Source organism: Lepidothrix coronata, unplaced genomic scaffold (assembly GCF_001604755.1).
Source record: "Lepidothrix coronata isolate B3197 unplaced genomic scaffold, Lepidothrix_coronata-1.0 Scaffold68, whole genome shotgun sequence".
NCBI lineage: Eukaryota > Metazoa > Chordata > Aves > Passeriformes > Pipridae > Lepidothrix > Lepidothrix coronata.
In genome coordinates, this window is record NW_016690248.1 from 1850225 (window position 1) to 1872391 (window position 22167).

Here is a 22167-nt window from a genome sequence, read left to right on the forward strand (position 1 = left end):
TAAATATAGCAGAGGATCTCTGGTAGGGAGCTAGCTGGGGGAGGTCTTGTGTCTTTGTGTGAAACAGCTATGCCTTTATTATCCTGCACGCTGAGGAAGAAGGAGAGCCAATGTGACTTTTTTTACTTTAACAGATCTTAATAATCAGTGCTTTCCATGTGGGTAGAATAGATCTCCTGGCCCCTTTATTAAATCACAAAAAATAAACTGAAAGCAAGAAGGAAAGGGTTACTGCATAGGAATAAGACATTTCACATGAGTTTGCTTTATTATTTGCCAATGCAAACTCCATCCCCCGCCCCCCTTCCTGTAATTCTTCTGTATGGTTGTTTGCTTTGCTTTGTTTTTGGTTTGTTGGTTTTTTTCGTTTGTTTAAAGAAAGCATGCAAGTCAAGGTAAGCCTTTTCCCATTAACAAAATATGACCTTTGTCAAGGTGTATACCCTCAAGTTACCGAGCACTATCAGGGAAGAAAAGTTCCCTTCACCCTTCTGGGGGAACGGTCTATTCCCTGTACTGTACAGGACATCAGACTGGGCAATCCTAGGTGTGCCTTCTGACCTCTTATGTTCGTGCGTTCTGTAGCAATGCACTGTTTTAAAAACAAAAAGCTCCCTCTTCAAAAGCTGCTTGGGAGGAAAGTTTATTTTATGGAGTGTTTCTCACTTCTCTCAGAAATGCTGGAGAAAGGAAGGACTGTTAATTCTCAAAGAAAAAAACAGGTAGAAATGCAAGGTTTCCCTCCCATCCTTTGGAAATGCATTTTTCTTGTAATAGAGAAAGGAATGCGCTGTTGGCAGGGGTGTGGCAGAAGGGCTGGTGAGGATCCAGCAAGAGAATCTGCACAGCCTTTGGAATAACAGAGGCAGATGCACCAGAGAGGAGTTTGGGCTGGTAAGACAAAGGAAAACCCACATTGCCCAAGAGCAGTGAAAGAAGCACGTGAAAACAACTGAATACCCAGAAAGCCCATTGAAAGGCTTGGGAAGATGCACCTGCTGCATCTTCCGTTTTTCCTGTTGTAGCCTCTAAAGCCTCATGTGGTGTTCATGGCAGGCCTTGCCCTGTTTGCACAAAGGCTCAGATGTTTGCCATGCACAAACTTTATCCTATCTTCCTTTTAGGAGGTATTGTATTACTTGACATCCTGTGATCTCTTCTCCCAGTGATCACAGGGATATCCAGCACCACCTTATGTTTACACCATATGCAACAGGGATTTGAGTGATAGATGTGAGTACTGCAAAGGCAAGGGCTGGTGCAAAAAGTCAGTAGTGTGTCAGTAGTTACTCATAGCTGGTCCATGTACCACAGCTTCCTACTCCTCCACCTCCACTAATGTTTGGGGTGGAGGAGTAGCAAACTGTGGCACAAGGAACAGGACTGAAAGAGATTATGTACTGGTGCAGCTAACTTTTGTTAGCCATTTCTGAAAGAAAGGGCAAATCAATCACAGCTAGCTCTGTTAATTTTGACAGTGACTGGGAACAGGATCGGAGGATCCCTAAATGGCAGAGTTTTAAAAGAGAACATTGACTGTGTTCAGGCTGGGTGCTCTCGCTTGGATGCTGGCCTAGGACCTGTGCAGCCACGGAGAGGATGCTGGCAGCAAAGCTATGTGCAGCCAGCCTTGCTCTGAGCATGAGGAGTGGCTCTCCCCACACCAGTGTGGTTGTGCAATATGCAAATTTTCTTTTAACATGAGAGCATGCTACATGGGTAGCATTAGCTGGAGAAAAATGTTAGTCACAAGAAAGAAAGCAAGCAAAGAAACAAAACCTTTTATTTGCCAATAATGCAGATAAGAAAAGATTGGGAAAGTGTACCAGCTTCAGTGTGAGACAGATAAAGATGGATAGCAAACTGTCAATCATTTAGACAGCAAATCATTTGTGAAAATACTATATTCTGAAGATGATGTCCCCATGGACATCAGTTGGCATAAACAAGTAGGTGCTAACAGCATCTACACTAAATTATTAAAACAAGCAGAGAACACATGAAGTCAGAGACTTTGCAAAGTAGTAGTTTTTGCTTGCTAATTCACAACATTTGAACAAAATGGAATGAGGTGATTGTCTGCCCAACTTTGAAAACAAAAGTCAAAGTCATATACAAAAAGTGAAAGGGTGTTTTTCTTCTTGGTTTGGTATGAAGTTTATTTTTGATAGTTTATATAGATTTTGTAGTGAAAACCAATGCAGTTTTCTCAGAAAATGTCTTATTTACTTAAATTATTTTTAATAATCCAAAAAGGATGGGGACAAAGCTAGAATATGTACAGATCCTGTATAGGTGCTGACATATGGTAGAAAGGCAGGGTGACCCTTCAGTCACAGTGCTGGGAGTCTGGATAAAACTCCTAGGATGGCTGTGTGTGTGTAAGCATGCACTCAGGTGCATTTGTTCACTTGATTTAAAAATTGGAGGCAGAATAAAAAATGAGAAGTGAAACTCCTTTGACGTAAAGAAAGGCTTGGAGCAGGAAGATGTATGGCTTTGGAAATGGGGTTGCAGTTGTTATCAAATTCTCCTGTCCTTTTTGTGAGCTTTTTGGATGTGTTTCTACAAACTTAATTGGATTCCCAGAGACTTGCATCTCACTCATGTGGACGCTCCTAATACTTGGACTCATATATGCTCTTCTAGCTCAGGGATAGCACTTCACTATGCTTCTTAGACCTTCTGTTGCAGGAGCAGGGGTAGAGAGGAGAGGTTTATGTTTATCTTAGTAACATAAGCTCAAGATGATGGATGATTTTTGGAAAGGATTTTATAATTGGGCACACTGTGAGAGATTTAGTTTTGTCTAGGCCTCAAGCATTATCACTTGGGAGCACTGAAGGTTGTTTGGAAGCTTGAAAGGAGGGGTTGATGTTGGGATCTCTCTTAATAGGAGAAAGTGTCAAGGCTATGTAATATCAGTTGGAATTTATGAGAAAAGGCCAGGTCTTCCTCTCACGTGAAATAATTTCTGTAAATTCAGATTTTTTTAACTCCTTGTGTTTCTTTGTCTACTAGAAAAGGAATATTCTTATACAACAAAGAAATGAAGGGTGTAAATCATTTGGTTAAACTGTGATTTTTTTGAATACACACTCCTGAGTGTACTGGCATTTGGGAGGGATAGGAAGGGGAATAAAAACCCATCGTGCTGCTATATTCCATCTTTATTCTCTGCGGTAACATAGTCTCAGCTGTATTTCTTGTGTCACAGCTTACCTAGAAAGGACCTGAGAAGGATGAAGGAAAGTGGAAAAAGTCTCTGCTGGGAGAAGCCCAGTATAGCAAAGAATACTGTTATAAATGGGTAATATTTAGCAATTTATCATCAGACATTTTTAGCTTATAAAAACTCATAATAAATTGATAAACCAGGTGCCTCTGGTATTCCATTGTGAAAAAATTCACACATATAATGTGGGGAGGGGAAAAAAAGAGGAAAGGGGTGCAACTGCCAGCAGTGTGGTAAATCTTGCCCTTCCTAACATGGGAGAAGTGATGCAGGCTGCTTCTTTAGGATGCAAATCCTGCTGAGTCTTCAGATCACAGGATGATTTAATTAAGTGATGGACTTCAGTAAATCCTTGGGGAAACTGGAAATGAGAAAGCTCGGCAGTCCTGCTGTGCAGCCAAGCCTCTAGATCCAAGCATAAGTGCACAATGAATACCCCCCATCCCAGTGGGTGCTGATTCAAAGCTGCTGGATTTTGTCAGTTATTTCGTTGCACAGCTGTTAAATTTGTAGACCATCATAGATTTTAAACAAAGCTTTGAGGAAGAAAAAATCTAGCTCCAGAGCAAAAACTCTGGAGCAATCTCCTTTTACATCAGGGAAGTAAGAAAGTGAGAAGCAGTTATAGTCATACCAAGGGTAAATTCTGGACTTTGGGGTTTTTTTTGTTTCTCCTCCTAAGTATCGCATTTTAATCAAATCTTTCCTGTGATGAATGTATTAATACTGGAGGGTTTGTTACAGACATTGAGCAAAAAGCTTGAAAGATTGAAAACCTGCCTAAAGATATTGTTAAAATACATTAAACTGAAGGAAAAAAGGGAAGATATAGATAGAACAGTTCTTTGAGTTTATATATTTGGGAAGGAAAATAGAGTTATCTCCTGATGGTGGGTATTGAACAGGTGAAAACTAATGTTTCTCTGCAGTGTTCAGCAAAGGAAGCATTTAAAAGGAAAACCAGCTTTCCCCCATGTTAATAAAAATGTCATCATAAATTTCAAGGTAGAAATCAATGTGATTGTCTACAGCTAGGTTTGGTGAGATGCTAAGCCAGGCAGCGCCTGCTTGCAGAGGATCATGGAGGGATCTCTGGCAGCTGCTGGATGCTCAATGGGGGCCAGTATCTCTTTACACTGTGTTGGGATATTGCTCCTATGGAAACCTCCCTTGGCAAAACTCTCAAGCAAGTGGTTGTCTCAGCTTCAGTATTTGCTTAAAACCAAAGTTTGCTAAAAATGGATTTGTTGACTTCCGAGGATTTTTCTGAAAACCTGACCACCAGCACACTACCGCCCAAGTGCTTTGCAAGTTCTTCCAGTCCCCTCTGCTGCCTGCTGATTCCCCCTGCCACCATCCTCAGGTTAAGGAAGCATTGTGACGCAAACAAATTTCCCCTTGGTAATAGGAGCCACAAAACTCCTCCCTCACCCTTGGTACAGGGCAGGTGGCCACGCCTCACTGTCCTGGTTATAGTGTGTGTTTGCACAACATAATGACTGCTGCCAGGGCTGCTGCCTCCTTCTCCTCCGTGTCAGCCACCATCAGCCTGGGAGAGTCACGCCCAACCACAGGTTTGAGCTGGAAACTTGCCTTTTCAGCTGAAAACCAAATCCTTACAATTGCATGCTGAGTTGAGGGGTAGTTTTTATAAAAGGCTTACAGTCATACCACTGCAAAACCATTATTGCTTACCTGACCCAAATGTCTGGGACCATAATTTAAAATAACCATTTCCTTGCTGGGGATATCAGCCTCTAGGTTCCTGTGCAGGAGGCAAAGGCCACTGGTACTTGCTCCCTATGTCGCCTCCTGCACTCTTGGTGCCACTGACCTGCACCCTGAGTTGCTTTCTGCTTCACTCCAGAGTTATCTTACCTGGACAACCTTCCTCCCTGCACGCAGCCTGGGTCTCTTTGGCAGCTCTCCCATAGCAAAGCAGACAAATCTTGCCCCAGGTGACACTGAGCTGTTGAGGGATGACTCTAGCAGTGCTGGTGGGATCTGGTGTTATGGAAATTACACAGCCAGCCACCATAACTGGTTTTGACTAGTTTTCCACTGAACCAATAAGCTGAGAGACTCCTCTATAAAAGTACATTTTATTAATAGTGCTACAGCTTGAGCTGGGCATCTCCCAAGAAGGTCCTTGAACAAAGAAATCCCTGGATGACCTGCTAAAGCAGTATATGGACAAACAGTATCTTTCAAACAATCTTCACGTGTCTTGCTTGGCAAGTGATGAATCAGTTATGTATTGTACAAGTCTAGAACCTCAGGTAGTATAATATCTTTCTAATTTTCTCTTTGTCACGCTGGCATGTGATCCTTAAAATAGTTTCAGTTGTCAGAGGCAGCTTGGTCCACAAATACACTTGCTGCTGTATTTTATTACAGTAAATAATAATATATTATTAAAATTCTGGAGAGTCATTCCTCAACAAAACCTGTTTCAGTCTTTCTCAGTAGTTGTTAAGTGTTCCTCTGGCCTCTGTCTACATTCCTGTAATTCAGTTGAATTTACTCGTCTCCTCACAAGCTCTAATCACATTTATCAGATCTCCAAACACTGTTTGGCAATTACTTCTGATTATTACAAGCCCGACCAGCATCAACCTGAGGCCAGAAATCTGACCGGCCTCTGGCAGTAGGGTCAACTTCATGTTTTTTTCAAATGTCTCATCTTGCTCATGTAGATGGAACAACTCCCTCAGCAACCGGCCAGCATTGGCCCAGGATGGATCATATCCAGAACAATTAATATAAAGTAATTATGCATATCAGCCTTAACTTAGGCATGTGATTTCCACACATAACCAAATCCCCAGGACTCCAGGGGTGATGGCTGTGTACACATGTAACATTTGAGGTGTGGGAGGAAAATATATGCACCCCACCACCACTGGCTCCATTGTGATAGGATTAAGGGTAACATTAGACACCACAGGGTAAAGCCCAGCAGAAGCATTGAGGAAAGCAGAAGTAATTGGTGAGGAACCTGCAAGCAATACAGAGAGAGAAGTGTAGGGTGGTGCTGAGACTGGCTCTGCAGGCATCTTGGTTAAATTACAATTGCTGCAGCTAAGGTTCTTCCTCAAGGCTTTCATATTCATTTTCTACCATCTTCTTCATGGTGGTCATATGCCCAATTATCCCATACATACCAATAATCCACTTGCTGCAGTTTTTAATTTTCCAAAATTTCCTATAGCATAGCCACCTTTTTAAATTCAAAACATCCTTAATGGGGCCATACCCCCGCTCTTCTAAGTGCTGGCCAGTCTTCCTTATGCAGTGTTATTGCTGATTTTTTTGATAGACCTGCGGTGACATCTATTTTCCTTCATTTTTCTGGTACTTTGGCTGAGGGCATCCCTTTCTCTGTTCTGGGTATGTTCCCCATAACTGTATGTAAAATTCGTGCACCTTATGAGGATAAGACCTCCCATACTTCTCCTAGCATGCTTCCAAGGTGGGACTCAAACCCACCTGGACCCAGAACACCTAGAATTTAGTAGCAGAATTTTAACACTCACTGGTTGGTGCCTCCTATCCCATAAGTTCCCAGGTGAAGTCACTCAGGGCCAGGAGTTGGACATTTGGAGATGAGAGGATCTGATGGCTGTTGCCTAGAGTCCCACTGCATTACCAGACTTAAGAAAACTATACATGCTAGCCATCATAGCAGGGTTTTACTCTAGGTTTCTGCTGAATTGATAAGCTGAGAGGTAGATTTCTCTATAAAAGTAATTTTTTATTAATGCAACTATAACTTGAGCTGGGTGCCTCCAAAGGGGGAACCTCAAACCAAGAAACCCTTGGGCAATTATACCCTTGCAGTCTAAATTCCTCACCCTTCATGCAGCAGTTCAGATCAGTAGTAATGTTAGGGTCTGGGGTCTTCCTGTTCTGCTTTGTGTCCTTTCACTGCCTCTAGGCGAGACATTTCTTATCTCTAAAGCTGCAGTTTCTGTTAATGAAAGTAGCTTCTGTATCTTCTGTCTTGACCTGGCTCTGCGGCCTTCTTTTACTTGACTAGATAAAGTTCAACATGTCTAGGTGAAAATTCACAGCTTGCGGCCTAAGGCTTCAGCAAATTTAGCTCCTGATGCTCAGCAAGTTATGCTTCTATATGAGTAGTTTACCAAATTGCACAACGTGGGCCAAGCACCTCACTTCTCACAAGCCGACGCTCCAGCTCTGCGCCTTTGCAAGAGACATGCTCAAAAGCACAGTGTCCACAGGCTGCCTTCCTTGAGTCTTGGGTGTTTCTTGGGAAGACACAGTAATTCTTAAAAAAAAGTTAGAAAACAGCAAAAACATGGCAGACCTGAGGAATTGCTGCATGAGGACAGAAGGGTGAGGATCTTGCTTTAAGACACGTGGCTGGCAACGAGAGAGCTCATCAGGGTTCAATGTCCTTCCGTTTCTTTTAAGTGGGGAGATGTGTGCTGCACCCCTGGCCACATATCAGTGTCCCTGAATGTTTGGGGCACCCAGTGGAAACATTCTTTGTGACCTCAATGTCACAAATCAGTCACACAAATTTTCTCACACGTTATGGTGGAGCTAATTTTTTTTTTTAATTGGTTTTATTCTCTAGAAATTTGGCTGCCAAGGTTTGGGATGTGATAGGACAGCAACACAGTTCTGGTTTGTCAGAAACGTAATATACTATCTGATTGAATTTTGCCAGAGGGAACTGGTTCATACTTGCCTGCATGTTTCAAACTAACATTTTCACTGTGTGGGTATTTATCCCCCAGTGGCTTTGCTATTGAGCACTAGAGAAGTATGGTGTTTGAACATTTGGATAAAAAAAAACCAAACACCCTTACCTGAGTGCAGCTGGATGCAGTGGGGCTCTGCCAGTGGGCCCCACTGTGAGTTATGGGGATGTGAGTTATGTTGTCCATAATTTATATAGAGACTGACTGTAGGATCCCAGTTCTGGATGCATGTAGCTTATAGATGCTACAGGGCATGCATATGACAGCTGAAGCTTTAAAGATACTGATTTACACTCTGCCATTGCTACTGCAATGTGACAACATGAATCTGAGACACCCTGTTGAATAATTGACAGGATATGCTGCAGCCCACAATACGTATTTATCTTTCACCTCCCAGTGGGCATTTACTTTAAAAATAGAGGTATCCTAGAATCATAGAATGGTTTGTGTTGGAATGGACCATAAAAATCATCTAGTTCCAACCCCCCTCCCATGGGCAGGACACCTTCCACTAGACCAGGTTGCTCAAAGCCCCATCCGGCCTGGTGTTGAACACTTCCAGGGATGAGGCATCCACAACTTCTCTGGGCAACCTGTTCCAGTGCCACACCACTAGGGTCGGTTCCTTACTAATTCTCCCTACATTTCCAACCAAAAGTTGTTCATGTTTGTGTTTAATTCTGATTTGTTTTCCCAACGGGTGGTGGCAGGGGGTGTTTTACAACCAGGGTGTGGGTCCAGCTGTCATAGAAGCCCTGGAGCCTCTGAGCAGCAGAGGGGCCTTTGCTGTGGCTGCTGTGCAGGCATTTGTCACGGCCCAGCTCAAGTGGCTGCTGACGGTTCAGGTGATGTGTTGTGTTTTAGATTTGAGTAATAAATGTTTCATTCCCATTTCACTAACTCTTTGAATTTACGAACCTTGTTTCTTAAGTCTCCTGGTACTTCAGGGGATCAAAACAACCACAGTGTATTCACCCTCCTATCCAGCTTGCAGCATGAGCATCTGTCACCACAACAGCCCAAAGAGTGACTCTGCAGCATTTAACTCACTACCCAGTCAATGGCATCTATGACTTTATTCTGCCCTGACCATGAAATTATGACTCTTCAGATGAAGAAAAGAAAACACAAACAGACTACTGCTCTGGAAATGCAGTTTAAATTACAGATAAACTGTCTTCAGGCTTGGGACATGTACGATTTTGGAAATATTTTTTAATTTAGGAACCTTAACAAGCAAAGTGATATTTTACTTCCAAAAAACAAAGAGGAGAGAAGAAAATAAGAAAATTAATTGTTTTGTTTTACTTGTATTTTTCTGTTGTCTGTACGAAGTATTTGGAAGAGTCGTTACCTTTTTGCAAGTTACTTAAAAAAGAAGGAAAACTACAATCTGCAGAATGCTTCAAATTGGTTGTAAATAAAGGAAGAATACATGGGGTTCTTTACTATTGTTACTTGTACACTTACCCATATGCTGTAATTATCATTTTGTCTGTGGTCCTAAATAGGCTTAGAAAGGGAGAATCAAAGAAGCCCACCTCCTCTGATGTGTATTTTTAGAAGCATTCCAGAATTCACCAGTTTTCAGACTGGAGGGGCTAGTTGGTCAGCTGAACTGTCATGTACTATTGTCTCCTGAAAGTGGAAATAGTTTGTGGAATTTATTATACCTTAGCCTAATAAGTATCACATGGGATACTTTTACATTTTATGTATATTTATTTATATACACACATATATTTAGGCATGTATGTAGACATATGTAAGCTTACACATTCTATTTTATATTTTTATATTTTAGTAGCTTGTCTGTATGTATGTACACACATATTTAGTGAAGTACTGTTATTTTGTTGGTATGACTAACACTTTTTTCCACCTCCTTTAGTGATCGTAGCATGAGTTCCTCGAGGATAATGGACCCTAAGATGCGAGAGGCTGAAGGAGATGGAGAGGACAATTCAGGTAGAATTGCGCCCTTTCCCAGAGAATGAAAAGTGCTATGATTTCTTGAGCTTCAAGGCTTCAGCTCTAACAGAGAAGTGAATCTATTTGTTTAGAGAATGCGTTCTGCCTTTCTCTTCTCCTGTTTCCAAGAGCTGTTATATTTTTTTTACCTTTTCAGTGGCTTGAAATAAGATTTTTGTAGCATCTTGTGATGAAGCTAACTTTTTTATCCAACAAGATCCACGAGTGAGTGAAATGCTGACAAGGATGCCTCACAGGGCTGTCATGCCAACTTAAACGGGACAAGCACAAGTTGGAATGTCCCATGCAAAACACTGATTTAATTTTAAATAGTTTCCTTCACAGAGCTTGCAACTGATCCTAATTCAGGTCTTTCCTCACTGAGCAGACTAGAATTGCTTTTCAAGGTTATTGCTTGATTTCTAGTTGTGATCCACTGAGTCTTGTAATTAGCATTCAGAATATTCTGGGATGTATTATAAAACCAACACTTTAAAAGCATTTGCCTCCCGACAGTGCACATTCACCTATGTATGCCTTTTCTACATTTAAATTGGTTTTGGTAGCACTGCCCTTATCATCACTGTTTAGCTTGCTGAACAAAGGCAGTGAGTTTCGAAGTTGTAATTTCTTTTCTGTATCCCAGGCTGTTAAGACCAAATTTTTCCTTCACAGTTTAATTACCTGAAGAAGCAAGTAGAAACTCTATTAGGAATGATTCTACACCATCAGTTATTTTTTATGTCTCATAAACATTGCAATCTATTCTTCAAGATAATAGTAATTTCATGCTAACAGTATAGTCTTGAAAGACATTAATGCAAGAGTGGACTGTATTGCATTTTCCAGGAAATTATAAAGGAATTATCATTGTTCTAAAATTTGCACACGCTGCTGGTTGCTTCTTATTTATGTTTCTTCACTTAGGAAAGAAAAAATCAAAGTTCAAATCTTTAAAAAAGTTTTTTGGTAAAAAGAAAAGGAAAGAGACACCATCTTCTGCAAGCAGCAATCTGAAGTTGTGCCAGTCAGCAAGTGATGTTGCGGCCTCTCACGACATGCGCATTAATTATGACTCTGAAGATGAACTTGAGTAAGTCTTTGGACTCTCCCTGGTAAACAAATATAAAACTGCTACAATGTTTGTAGATTTAAGACACCCCAAAATTGCCTTCTCTTGTTCAGCATGGTGAATTTTCAAGCAGTTCCTTTTTCTAGGAAAGTGCAAATTAAAATGGCTGATGCAAGACAAATCAGAAGGTAATTGGATAGAGTGCAGCAAGAAATATTAATTAAAAAAGCTTTCCTTTAATCATAAACAAGGCTTTGGTTGTAATTTCAAAAGAATGTCATTCCCATCTTGAAAAATTAATTAGATACTCAACTTATATCCTACCAGGATTGCCTTATGCCCCTAAAATATAATTCCTAAGGATTTTTAAAGAAATTCAGTTGCCTAACCATTTATGCCAGGTTTTTGAAAGCAAGGAAGGAGTAAAGGGATGACTGCAAATGAAGTCAGCAGGAACCAGAGGCTCTGAAGATTTTATTTCCCCTGTTTACATGGGATTCATTTGACCAAAGGACAAATATCTGTGTCTGAGTTATAGATCCGTAGATTCATAGATGAGTTGAAAGGGACTTTAGTGATCATCTAGTTTCAACCCCTCTGCCATGGACAGGCATTGTTAATCACCAGCATTTTGTAGTTATCAGAGAGAAGTCAGCATTACTAAGAAAGCTTGTATCATCCTTTTGCATGAAATAGGCTCTAAGAAGTGCCTATATCTCCCCACTGAATGTAAACAGGAGCCAGGGCCGACCAGCTCTGATGTAAATACCTGTGGTGTAATGTCTGAAGTTAGAATCCCAACCTGTGTATCTATCTGCCTCTGAAAGTCCCGTCTTCGTTCTGGCATTGCCAAAAATGTTACCCACTATGAAAGGTAATCACGAGGAACCCCAAGGAACCCAGTCTAAAGTTCGAATATGTTCCTGGATGGAAAGAGGGACTGAAGAGTCCCTTGGCTGCCTAAAAAGCATGTCCTTGCATTGGTGGATGTTTTGCCCTTCAGAACAAGCCTCCTGGTCCTCAAGCAAGAGATGCTGCTGTGTTCAGGGATGGGAAAGAAAAACCATCCTGTCCATTTAAAACATTATACGATGTGGCCACCAGGCAGCGCCAAACAACCAAAAGAAATTATTAACAATTCATTTTTTTTTTTAGTTTGTTTTGGGGTTTCTTTGGGTTTTTTTGTTTTGCTTTTGTGGCATTGGCAACAGTCATGTTAGTCCATCTTGAAGCCCCAGGAGTTCTGGGCTATCAGCACCGGGTGGTCTATAGTGTTGTTGTTTGACAACATATTAATAAGACACGGATGATGAGATTTTCTTTCTCTTGTGAACGACTTAACGAAGTCATGTCTAAGTGGGTACAATCTTTGGCTGTTCTGGCCATGTTGCTGTGCCCTAAATTGAAGGGTTGTTACATTATTGTTTCTTAATATTTGTTTAGTCAGACAAAGACCAGGAAATTCTTTGAAAGGAAGGAAATTAATTTGAACACTCATAATGTGAGGAGACATCCAGCGTACCTCCTTTGTGCATCTGGGAGGTATGCATCTGATAGAAGGAGAAAATGAGGCTAGCATGCTGGGATAAATGTGCACTGCTTATCTGGGTGCTGTCACAGTCCTTGTAAAATGCTGGTGAATTGGGCAGCCACTGCAGCCCTGACTGGCACCTACTTTGCAAATTGCTATAGATCTGTCTGACCTTGGATGCATTGCAGAGATCACCTTTTCATTTAGATAAAATGTTCTTCTAATATCTCTAATGCATTAAGCAGAAGTAGGAAGCTTTCCTTCCTTCTGCAGCAAGAATACAGATGAACTTTTTCCTGCCATTGTTTTATCAAACATATTTATAGCAGCCATTATGAGAAAAATGTTACTTTCTGCCATGTTTGTTTATGTTTGTCTTGAATGTCCCTATGATGGTATCTAAGATCCAAAAATACACAGATTTTTTTTGGTTTTTGTTGGTTTTTTTTTTAAGAATACCTGCTCAATTAACTTGACAGTTACATGAACCCAAACAGTTCTGTATTCTGCACTCTCATAAGAGAAAATCCCAGGGGTCTTGATATAAAGCACGGCAGCACCTTGTAAGGATCTTGTAAGGATTTATGCAAATGATTCTCTGTGAGAACTACATCGCCTGAAGTATTTTTGCTAATTATTTGTACAGCAGAGAAGCATTAAACGCTGTACCACATTTAGGTGGTAAGAGATACTTATTCTTCCTATGGTAATGGTCAGTCATTTGCAAGACACGTTCTGACGTTAGTGAGAAATTAGTCCAGTTCTAGTACAGGCTCATTTGTGTGAACTCCTTCGTTTTGCACGTGGTCTTGCCTGCAGCACTGTCACACCACCCAGCTGCTGGATTCCAGCCAAGGGGCAGTAGCTTTTTCCATGAGATATAACTCATTTAACCCTGATTCAGTTTGTTAATGTGACAGATAACAGCATTTGCAAATTTTTGTTTGATTTTTAAAGGTGTTACTTAGATTAGCCTGAATGACTGTATTGTATTCATGGAGAAGTCTGAAATCTTGTTTGTGATGTGCACACCTGTCTCCCACTCCACATTCAACAGACTACCTGAGTTAAAAGAAGTGGCAAAAAAGTCTATATGTTTTCACTAATTTGTTATATTGTTCTAGGGCACATAAAGGCATTATGGGAAGCAGAGCTTTGTCACATGATAGCATTTTCATCCTTGAGACTGGGCAAGAGCCTGCAAGGCCAGTAAGAGTGTTTTCTCAAGAAAACATTTCTGACCGGATTAGAGCTTTACAGGTAATTTACACAACATCATTTTTTCAAATGGAAGAGGTGGAATGTCTTCACAGACTTGATTTTTTGGGGCTAATATTAGTAGCTGAACATTTGATTAGTAAGTAATATCTGTCTGCAGTTTACTTGCATGTTACATTTGTTAATTTGACAGCCTTATCATATCTTCTACTTAAATGATAGCTGAAAATTGGGTAGGTTGTTTGGCTCCCTAAGAGAACATCTAAAGCAGATGTCCTGTGCTCTGGATTATTCAATTGTGAAGTTAAAATAATGGTAACTCATTAACCTGAGCTAAAAGATGTTCTGGGGAAACCTCCATCATATCTATCTATACTATCCATCATACTATGCTAATGTATTTTATGCCACACTGAAGCTGAAACTCCAGCCTACCATGAAATTGGGACCTCCACCTCCATTTGGACTTCATGCAAAGCGAACAGAGGATGCTGGGACCAGTTCTGAAGATGATGGATTACCCAGAAGCCCTCCAGAAATGTCTTTGCTCCATGAGAGCCTAAACTCAGGCACAAGAACAAGAGTGAGTGGTTCCAGTGTTGACAAAAATCAGTGTTCAATGACCTGTTTTACCTATGTGTGGAAGGCAAAATAAGTTATTTTGTTTGCTGTATATGTCCTTATTTTATCGCTGAACAATTCAGAAATACCTTACTCAAAATGCTTACTTAGAAAACAGCTACTTAGAATCTCTGTTCCTGTTAAAATATAAATATCACACCAGAAAATGCAGAACTAGGAAGAAGAGGATGTGTTTGTGTGTATGCATGGGAATGCTGTGGTTTTTATAGAGACTACAGAGAGCTGCCAGGCATAAAAAAAAAGGCTGAAGAATCTGTATTCCCCCTTGAGTATGCTGATAAGAGAGCTCTCTAACGTTTTTCTAGGGTGTCATTGGAAAAAGAAACAAAATAATTTGAAGCTGGTTTTTTTTAAATGATAGTTTTGTTACACATTATTTCATTCTTTATCTGCATGTCTTACACTTTATGTTTGCAGTGTCCTTGCTAATCTTTAAGACTATAGAGAAAAACAACGTACATTGTCAGTACCCTTGTGCAGTTTGTGTAGATTGTTTCTGCGATTATATCCACCTTGTTTTTCATCTTTTACTGAATCTCTTCCTCATTCCATCCCACAGTTCTTTGACTCTCACAAGCATCTTAGCTCTTTGAGTTTAGCTGGAACAGGCAGTGAAGAAGAAGAACAGGTAACTTCTGCCAATGTATTAAGGGACAAGCAATTACCCACAGTAGTTTTTTAAAGGAATTTAAGACATAAATATTATTTTGTTTCTTGTCTGCTGCAAAACCCAACTTCGTATGTATGTAATTGCATATCTATCTGTTTACTGTGCTTTTTTAATGCCTGTCCATCTAAGATAAAAGCTATGATCATTTATCAACATAATTCTGATGCCACGTAATCTCCTGTTGTTAATAATTAGGGTGTCTAGAATAGGTCATATCCTTTAGCAAACTTTACAGATATGATTTAATCTCTGAGCCACAGACACTGAAACAGTATCCCCCCTTTTTAAAGATGGGAAATTGCAGTAAAGGCTGCATGAGTTACATGCATAGGGTAAGGGAGAAAGCTTATTGAAGAGATGTGAACCAACTCTTGGTCATCTGAAATCTGCCCAGACCATGCTTTAAGCACAGAATTACCTTGCACTAATACAGAAAGTGTTTGCCTGATGTTAGTGGCTGACATTACTGCTTAGGAGTCTGAGGCTCAGCCTTCAGCAGGATTCTGGCTGTGAATTTTGCTGCAGTGATGTTTTCAGGGCTTGAGTATAGGCGAATGGATGACTTTCTTCAATCAGCAGCCAGCTGTTCTGGCTGATTAAAGGGCTGTTTTGAAAAGCTCTGAAGAGTCCCTTTTAGCTGTCCACAGCTGGAGTCATGGTGGAAACAACACGGGGGTAGAGGGAAGAGCGTTTTCTAGAAACAGGAGGAGGGGTGAAGGGGAATTGCAGAAAGGAAATAGAGAAGCTAGTCCTGAGCTGACCATTTCTTGGTAATTATGCAAAATGCATTTCAAGGCCAGCTGCAGCAGGGCTCAGCATTTTAGATTCCACATCAATCTATTTAAAAAACCTGTTTATATGCAGTGAAATTTTAATATTTTTCGAAGAAAATCAACAAAACTCATGAAGAAGGTATTTCTTGAAAACTGATTTGGGCTCACTGTAATTTTGTACAGTCCAGATGCATGTTTGTTAAAGGAGGATTTACGTCTCCCTGTTGTTCCATTAACATCACTTTCTGACTCACTCGCTGACTCCTGAGGCATGGTAGTGACTACACAGTTGCTTAGCTTTTTCCATATGCCCCATCATTTAGCTCAGAGCTCTCTTCATCCCAGTCCAGTTGCAGAGTGCAGCCAGAATGTAGCTCCATCTGAAGGCTTTCCTCCCAAACCACAGGAGCGGCATTTCGGAGAGACTTAGCCCTCCTTCTAAAAGCCAGAGGAGACCAGTTTCCAAGGCCGAGGAATTTTGCACAATGCAGCCCTGAGGTTTTGGACAGCAGTGACACTTTGCTGTATCTTCAAAGGTTCCCTGAATCAAAGAAAGGAAAAAGGAATCGTGAGTGTCCTGTCTAGGCTTTGGGGCTGGGGCTTCCTCATGGCCTCCCGCCTTGTACCACCCACCACGACCAGCTGACAGACGGACAACTGAGCCATGTGCACATGAGATTTGGAGAAAGGGGTCTGCCAGCTGTTTCCTTCTTCAGCAGGCTTTGCCAGAGCCAGACTTTGTGGGACAGCAACTTCTGCAGCCGGCTCAGAGCTGGCATTCACTCAGTCTGCTTTAATTTAAGTAAGAAACCAGATTTCGGATTTTCCAGCGTAATGGCCAACACTGAGCACTGCCAATGAGAAGACATGCAAAGTTCTCAAGGAAAAGCAGGAGCCAGAAGAAAGGCAGGCAAATAATGACGTGCCTTAAAAGAGAACAGGTGCTGCATCTTTATCATGGAGCTGAAATGTCAATGTATTCACTGTTAGGTGCTAATGTATAATGCAGCCACGTATCGTTTGTTGTACATTAGTCATGTTTGAGTACTAGACTGCAGATACTGTAGAGTGAAAATTAATGAGAGCATCCATTATTCAGAATGGCTGTGCTACTTTTTTTTTCTTAAATAGAAAGTATGACCAGAAGCTGTGGATCCAGCCTCTGCTAAAATCAATGGGAGTTTTCCCCTGGCCATTGAGGAATCTGTAGCAGGCCCTCACTACACTACAGAGTGTCTTTTGGCTACAGTGCATAGTGCAGAATTCTACTTGCAGGAAACACTGATGCTTTTTCTCTCCCAAAATAAAACAAACAGTAGCCTGCTCTCCCCATCTCCATTCCAGCCCTCTTAGTAAAATACCACTTCCAGAGAAAAAAGTAAGAAGAAAAGAAGAAGAATGCATGACAAAGCAGGAAAGCTCCTTGAATGAAATGAATTAGAATTTTAAGCCTACAAAGGAAGTGCTATCACAGTTGTTAGAGATCATGTTAATGCTGTGACAGATAGTTTGGAAATAACATTTTGCCTATTTGCAAAACTGAATCTGAGAGAAAAGAGGAACTCTTTTCAGAGTAATTTTTCATAAATTTTCCAGTCTCATTTTTGCATCATCCCTGGGACTAGGGTGGTTTTTGATGGAGCTCAAAGGTAAGCTGGATTCCAGCTTCATGAAAGTACTACACCTCTTTCAGCACTCAGGAGCTGTTTCTGGATGGGTTATTTGCCTCAAGTAGGAATTGTCCATCACTTCCTTCCCCAGAGTAGTCTACAAATGAAATTTTACATTTCAGATAAACTGCCTAGTTATTTTGCAGATATATAAATACATGAGGTTCCCAAATCTTCGTTCGCGAAGCCTAGCCATGGTACATGAGGTGAAAACACAAGCTGACTTAAGTGTCAGTGCCACTAATGTTCGATTCTTTTGTCTTTAGGAGGGTGTTGTAAAGTTTGAAGGGACATGATGACATACAGGAAGCTAGAGTTGCTCAGCACAGCACAACTGTGGGTGGGAGCCTAGACAGAGATGCTGGAGGACAGACCCAGAAAGGAAAACGGCCCTTTAGGTTCTGTAACAGAGTACTCTTCATAAATCTGTCTTCTAAAACATGCTGGCCATGTATTTGTGTGCTTTAAATCTTTCAGTTAAATGTGACTTGCTCCTTCCCACTGGATAGTACCTCATGATATTCAAGCAGCTAAAAATGCAGAATTGCTAACAGTACATCACGTGCAACATTAGGAAATGCAATGTATTTTAAAGAGAATCAAAAAGAAAAAGAGGCGCAGTTAAAATACTAATAAACATGGCCATGTATTTGTAGAATTGTTATTTTCATGTCTTTGTTTCTTTGCTTGATTCTCTGGGGATTTTTTTTTTTTGCAGGTTACATTGCATCCTTCTAGAGCTCATTCTACAGATGGTCAGCTGTTCACTAGGCATGGAAGTGGATCTCTGCAGACATCTGACAGTACCGTCTCACCTACAGCCAATTTTGACACTCCACCTGAACTTTCCACTTTCTTGGATAATTCTGCTGCTAAACATAAGCTTTTAATAAAACCCCGGAACCAGAGATCCAGTAAAATGAGAAGATTTTCTCAGGTACTTGTGAAAATAATCAGTGTCACCTTTGAACCCAGAAAGTTCTTACTGGACTTTGTATTTCAAACTCTGATATGATAAAATCATATCGTGGCATGGATGTTTCATTGGGTTTTAATAGCTGTTATCTAATGAGGCTGCATATCAGGAGTAGACATTAGGAACAGATTAACTATTATGAGTTTACCTGTTAACTCTTGATGCAGCACTTTGTGTAACAATTTCTTCTTAAATTTACTGTGCAATACAGTTTAGTATCCTATTTGTGGTGCAGAAGCTGGTCTGACCTATTAATTGGGGCCAAATTCTGTACATAAAGACTGTCCTAAATTCAGACATCTCCCCACCCCAAAACTTGTAAATCCTTTACGTGCATTATAGAGAATTAAAATAAGTTTTCACAGGAAAAAAAAACAAAGCAACCAACCAAACAAAAAAAAAAAAAAACCGAAAAAAACCAAAAACAAACAAAAAACAAAGCACAATGGAAAGCAAAATATATACTATTAAAAATACATTAAAAACTGTATAGTATTAAAAAAAATTGTTTTTGAAACCATGCTTTTAAACACCATTTATCTTATTCTTTGTCATATCTTATGAAGGGCATAGCTTAGTTTTTATTCTTTCTCTCGTCTCTTTTATCACTGAAGTTTGCAGCTCTTATTACAGTATTTGCTCTATTGTTCATTGGGCTTTCCACGTTTTAAAAACAGTAAAACCATTAATTTAGCTTGCTTATTACCAGAAATATTATTCCCTCTGTCTCAAAATATGACTTGGCTGATATTTTGTATTTCCCAAAATCTGTGAGTGGCCTTTCAGCTCAGTAAAGCATTGCTGTGAGCAACAGAATGATAAGGCCCATTATTTAGAAAAGCATGTAAAGCAATAATTCACTGGTCAAACCTCCTCTTCCATTCTAACAGTTACTAAAATACAATTGCTTGTCCAGACTGCCTATAAACTGCCAGATGACTGAGCCCTCCTGGTTTTCCATGGAGAGCGTTCACATGCTTTGATAATACAGTTTTTAATATTCTCTTGCCCAACTCTACCTGTGCACCTTGCTTCTGGCTAACTGATGTCTTCTGCTTTTATGCTCCTATGTATATGGATTGTGAATGCAGGTGGCATTTCAACTCTGGTTTTGCAATTGCATTTACAAAAAAAAGAAGTTGGAAGAACCCTAAAATATCTTCAAAGTGCAGGTTTTGTGTTCTTAGAATTTAGGGCCTACATCCAAAGTATATATTTACCCAACAAACTACAGTGAACCAGTGAGCTAATACAGGCACCATATGAAAAGGCATATTCAGCAGCTTAATACTGTGCTTTCAAATAATCCAGCATATTTAGCCAGTCCTCACCTGAAATTTAATCACAAGACCTCACAGGTAACTACATCTGAATTTATAAACTTTTCTCAAATAGTGTAACTCTTGAAAAAAAAAGCAGACTTTTACATAAAGGAAGCAAGGTTGTAATGCCATATGGCAGTGGGATTAGACACAAGATTGCCATATGGGGCAGATACTCAGCTGGCATGGATGGGTTTGTTAGGCTTTTACTCTTCCTTCTATATATTCTTCCCTCTTCGTAGTCATACATTAGAAGGAATGGGTTGTTTTATTTTTAATGCTAGTATGGAGTAGCAAAATACAAAGGGACAGATTTTTCTCTTTCAAGTGCTACTTTTTGCCTAAGAGCAACACAACACAGGCAGTATGCTCTGGGGAATCAATTGCTAAGGACAGTCCAATGGCCATTGTTTTGATGAACTTCCCATCTATAAAGGCATGAAAGCACTAGTTGTGCAGAAGGAAGTGTCAGTCATTGCTTTTATATTGGTTAAATGCATTATTCCAGGATGTGCTTAAGTAAAAAAGCATCCAGTCTGTAGGTTAAGAAAACTGCAAGCGCAGCGTCAGAGGCAAGTATTGCCTTCCTCTCTAAGATCTCAATTGTAAATGTAATGATGAATAAGAAAAAAAGTGAAGCTGTACATGATGATGGGGCTTTCTGAATTTCTTTCTTGCAGAGGACCCAGTCTGAATCTCTGACTGATTTGAGCTGTACCCCAGAAGAAGAAGAAGAGGATGATGCTGTATTCAAACCCAGCAATCAAGAACTGCCATGGACCGCAGCTGCAACGCAGGATGCTGTTTCCTGGCCAAAGCCCAGAATGCCTGAGGACCTCCCCCCTGCTTTGAGACCAGTGATGACTCAGCCTGCTTCTGAGCCTGCTGCTGTACAGGAAGCCCTGCTTCCAGATAATAAGCCACAGGACTGCCAACCAGTGCTGGAAACAACATCTGAAGAGTCTGAGTCCTCAATGCTGATAGAAGACAAAGAGCCCGCAACTTCTTCCTACTCCAGTCCAGACAGAGAAGTAAAAAAGCAAGAAGATTCCTCAGAAACACTGGTTCTCTTGTCTGGGGATGTGAGTGATATGTCAATCAATATTTTAAATCAAGAAAATAAGGAGCATCCTGCTGTGTTTCCAGTAAATAAAACACCATCCGAAGAAAATATTCCAATTAGTAAGAATAGTGTTGTATTATTGGGAAGGTCAGACGAAAATATACAGAAGGATGATCAGGTACCTGTGGAAATGCCCTGTAGTGAAGAGGCAAAGAAAGAGTTTACTCTATTGTCAGAGTCCAGCAAGGAGTTTTTTGTGGGTTCTTCCCAACCCACAGACTCGTTCCATGTTTCACATCCTGCTTCCTCAGTGTGGATGGGATCATCTACTTCCTGCTCTCTAGAGAAAATAAAAACTGCACAAGAGGCAGCTGCTTCTGGTAAGGAGAACAGTCAGTCACTGGTCCACAAAGAGGAACTACTGGGGAACAAAGCTGAAAAAGTAGTCAGTGAACTCAATGCCTTCAGAAAGTTTTCTGTTTCCTCTGCACGAGAGAGACCAAGAACCAGAAGCCTACACTTCCCAGAAAGATCAGAGTTGGAAAGCCCATTAAATACTGGATTCTTCCTGTCCAAAGAAAAGGTTTCCTCAAGAAATGAGAAGTGGAAAGAAGACTTCCAGAAGGGATCAGAGCTGGACGAGGAAAAAAGTAGCAACAAAAAGCAGACCTCGCTGGCAGAGGCTGACTCTGAGAACACAGAACCTACAGAAATTTTGGCTGGTTATGCTTCTCTGGCTGTTGATGCAGTGCTGATGCCAAGCAATTCTTCGGTGGTATCCCAGAATCAGCCAAGCTGTAAAGATAAAAGTCCTTTTCAAGTGAAACTTAGATCCACCTCACTGTCCTCGAAATATAGAGACAACTCATCACCAGAATCAAAAGAGATTAAAAGATTCAGTGCAGAATTTAATTTAGAAAATGAGGGATTGACTTCCTTTCTAAAAGGTGATAAGGCAGAGATCAAAAAACCAGCCAATACAAATACTGGTGATTCTTTAAATGAAAAGATCAAACCTAAAGCAAAGTCCTCTGAACAACTTAGCAGCAAACCTCCACTGCCTAAAAAGCCAGCATTGCAAAACATCCCAAACACTACTGCAAACAAGGAGAAGCAGGAGAAATCTATGCATTCTCCTGAATCCAGAAGTGAAGACAAAGACTTGGAGAAACAGTCAGATTCTGGTAAAGCGCCTGGTAAGACTCCCAGAATTTTCTAAAATTACCTTCACTTGCAAAGAGTGACCTTATCCTGAGAGAGTGAGAGGCAGCACTGTTGTGTCAGTCATGAC

General features: G+C 40.6%; 1 protein-coding gene across 5 annotated transcripts in view; it reads left to right on the top strand.

The window, feature by feature from the left end:
- Window positions 1-22167, top strand: part of KIAA1211L (KIAA1211 like) — a 63002-nt gene that overhangs the window by 28907 nt on the left and 11928 nt on the right. For 4 of the 5 annotated variants that reach the window (XM_017818514.1, XM_017818513.1, XM_017818512.1 and 1 more), the window contains exons 3-9: window positions 9860-9936; window positions 10867-11032; window positions 13667-13802; window positions 14179-14343; window positions 14962-15030; window positions 18234-18452; window positions 20494-22072. In XM_017818514.1, coding sequence (XP_017674003.1) covers window positions 9870-9936; window positions 10867-11032; window positions 13667-13802; window positions 14179-14343; window positions 14962-15030; window positions 18234-18452; window positions 20494-22072 — 2401 coding nt within the window. In that variant the 5' untranslated portion in view covers window positions 9860-9869. The remainder of the gene's footprint in view (window positions 1-9859; window positions 9937-10866; window positions 11033-13666; window positions 13803-14178; window positions 14344-14961; window positions 15031-18233; window positions 18453-20493; window positions 22073-22167) is intronic. The other variant, XM_017818516.1, reaches the window with a different exon arrangement.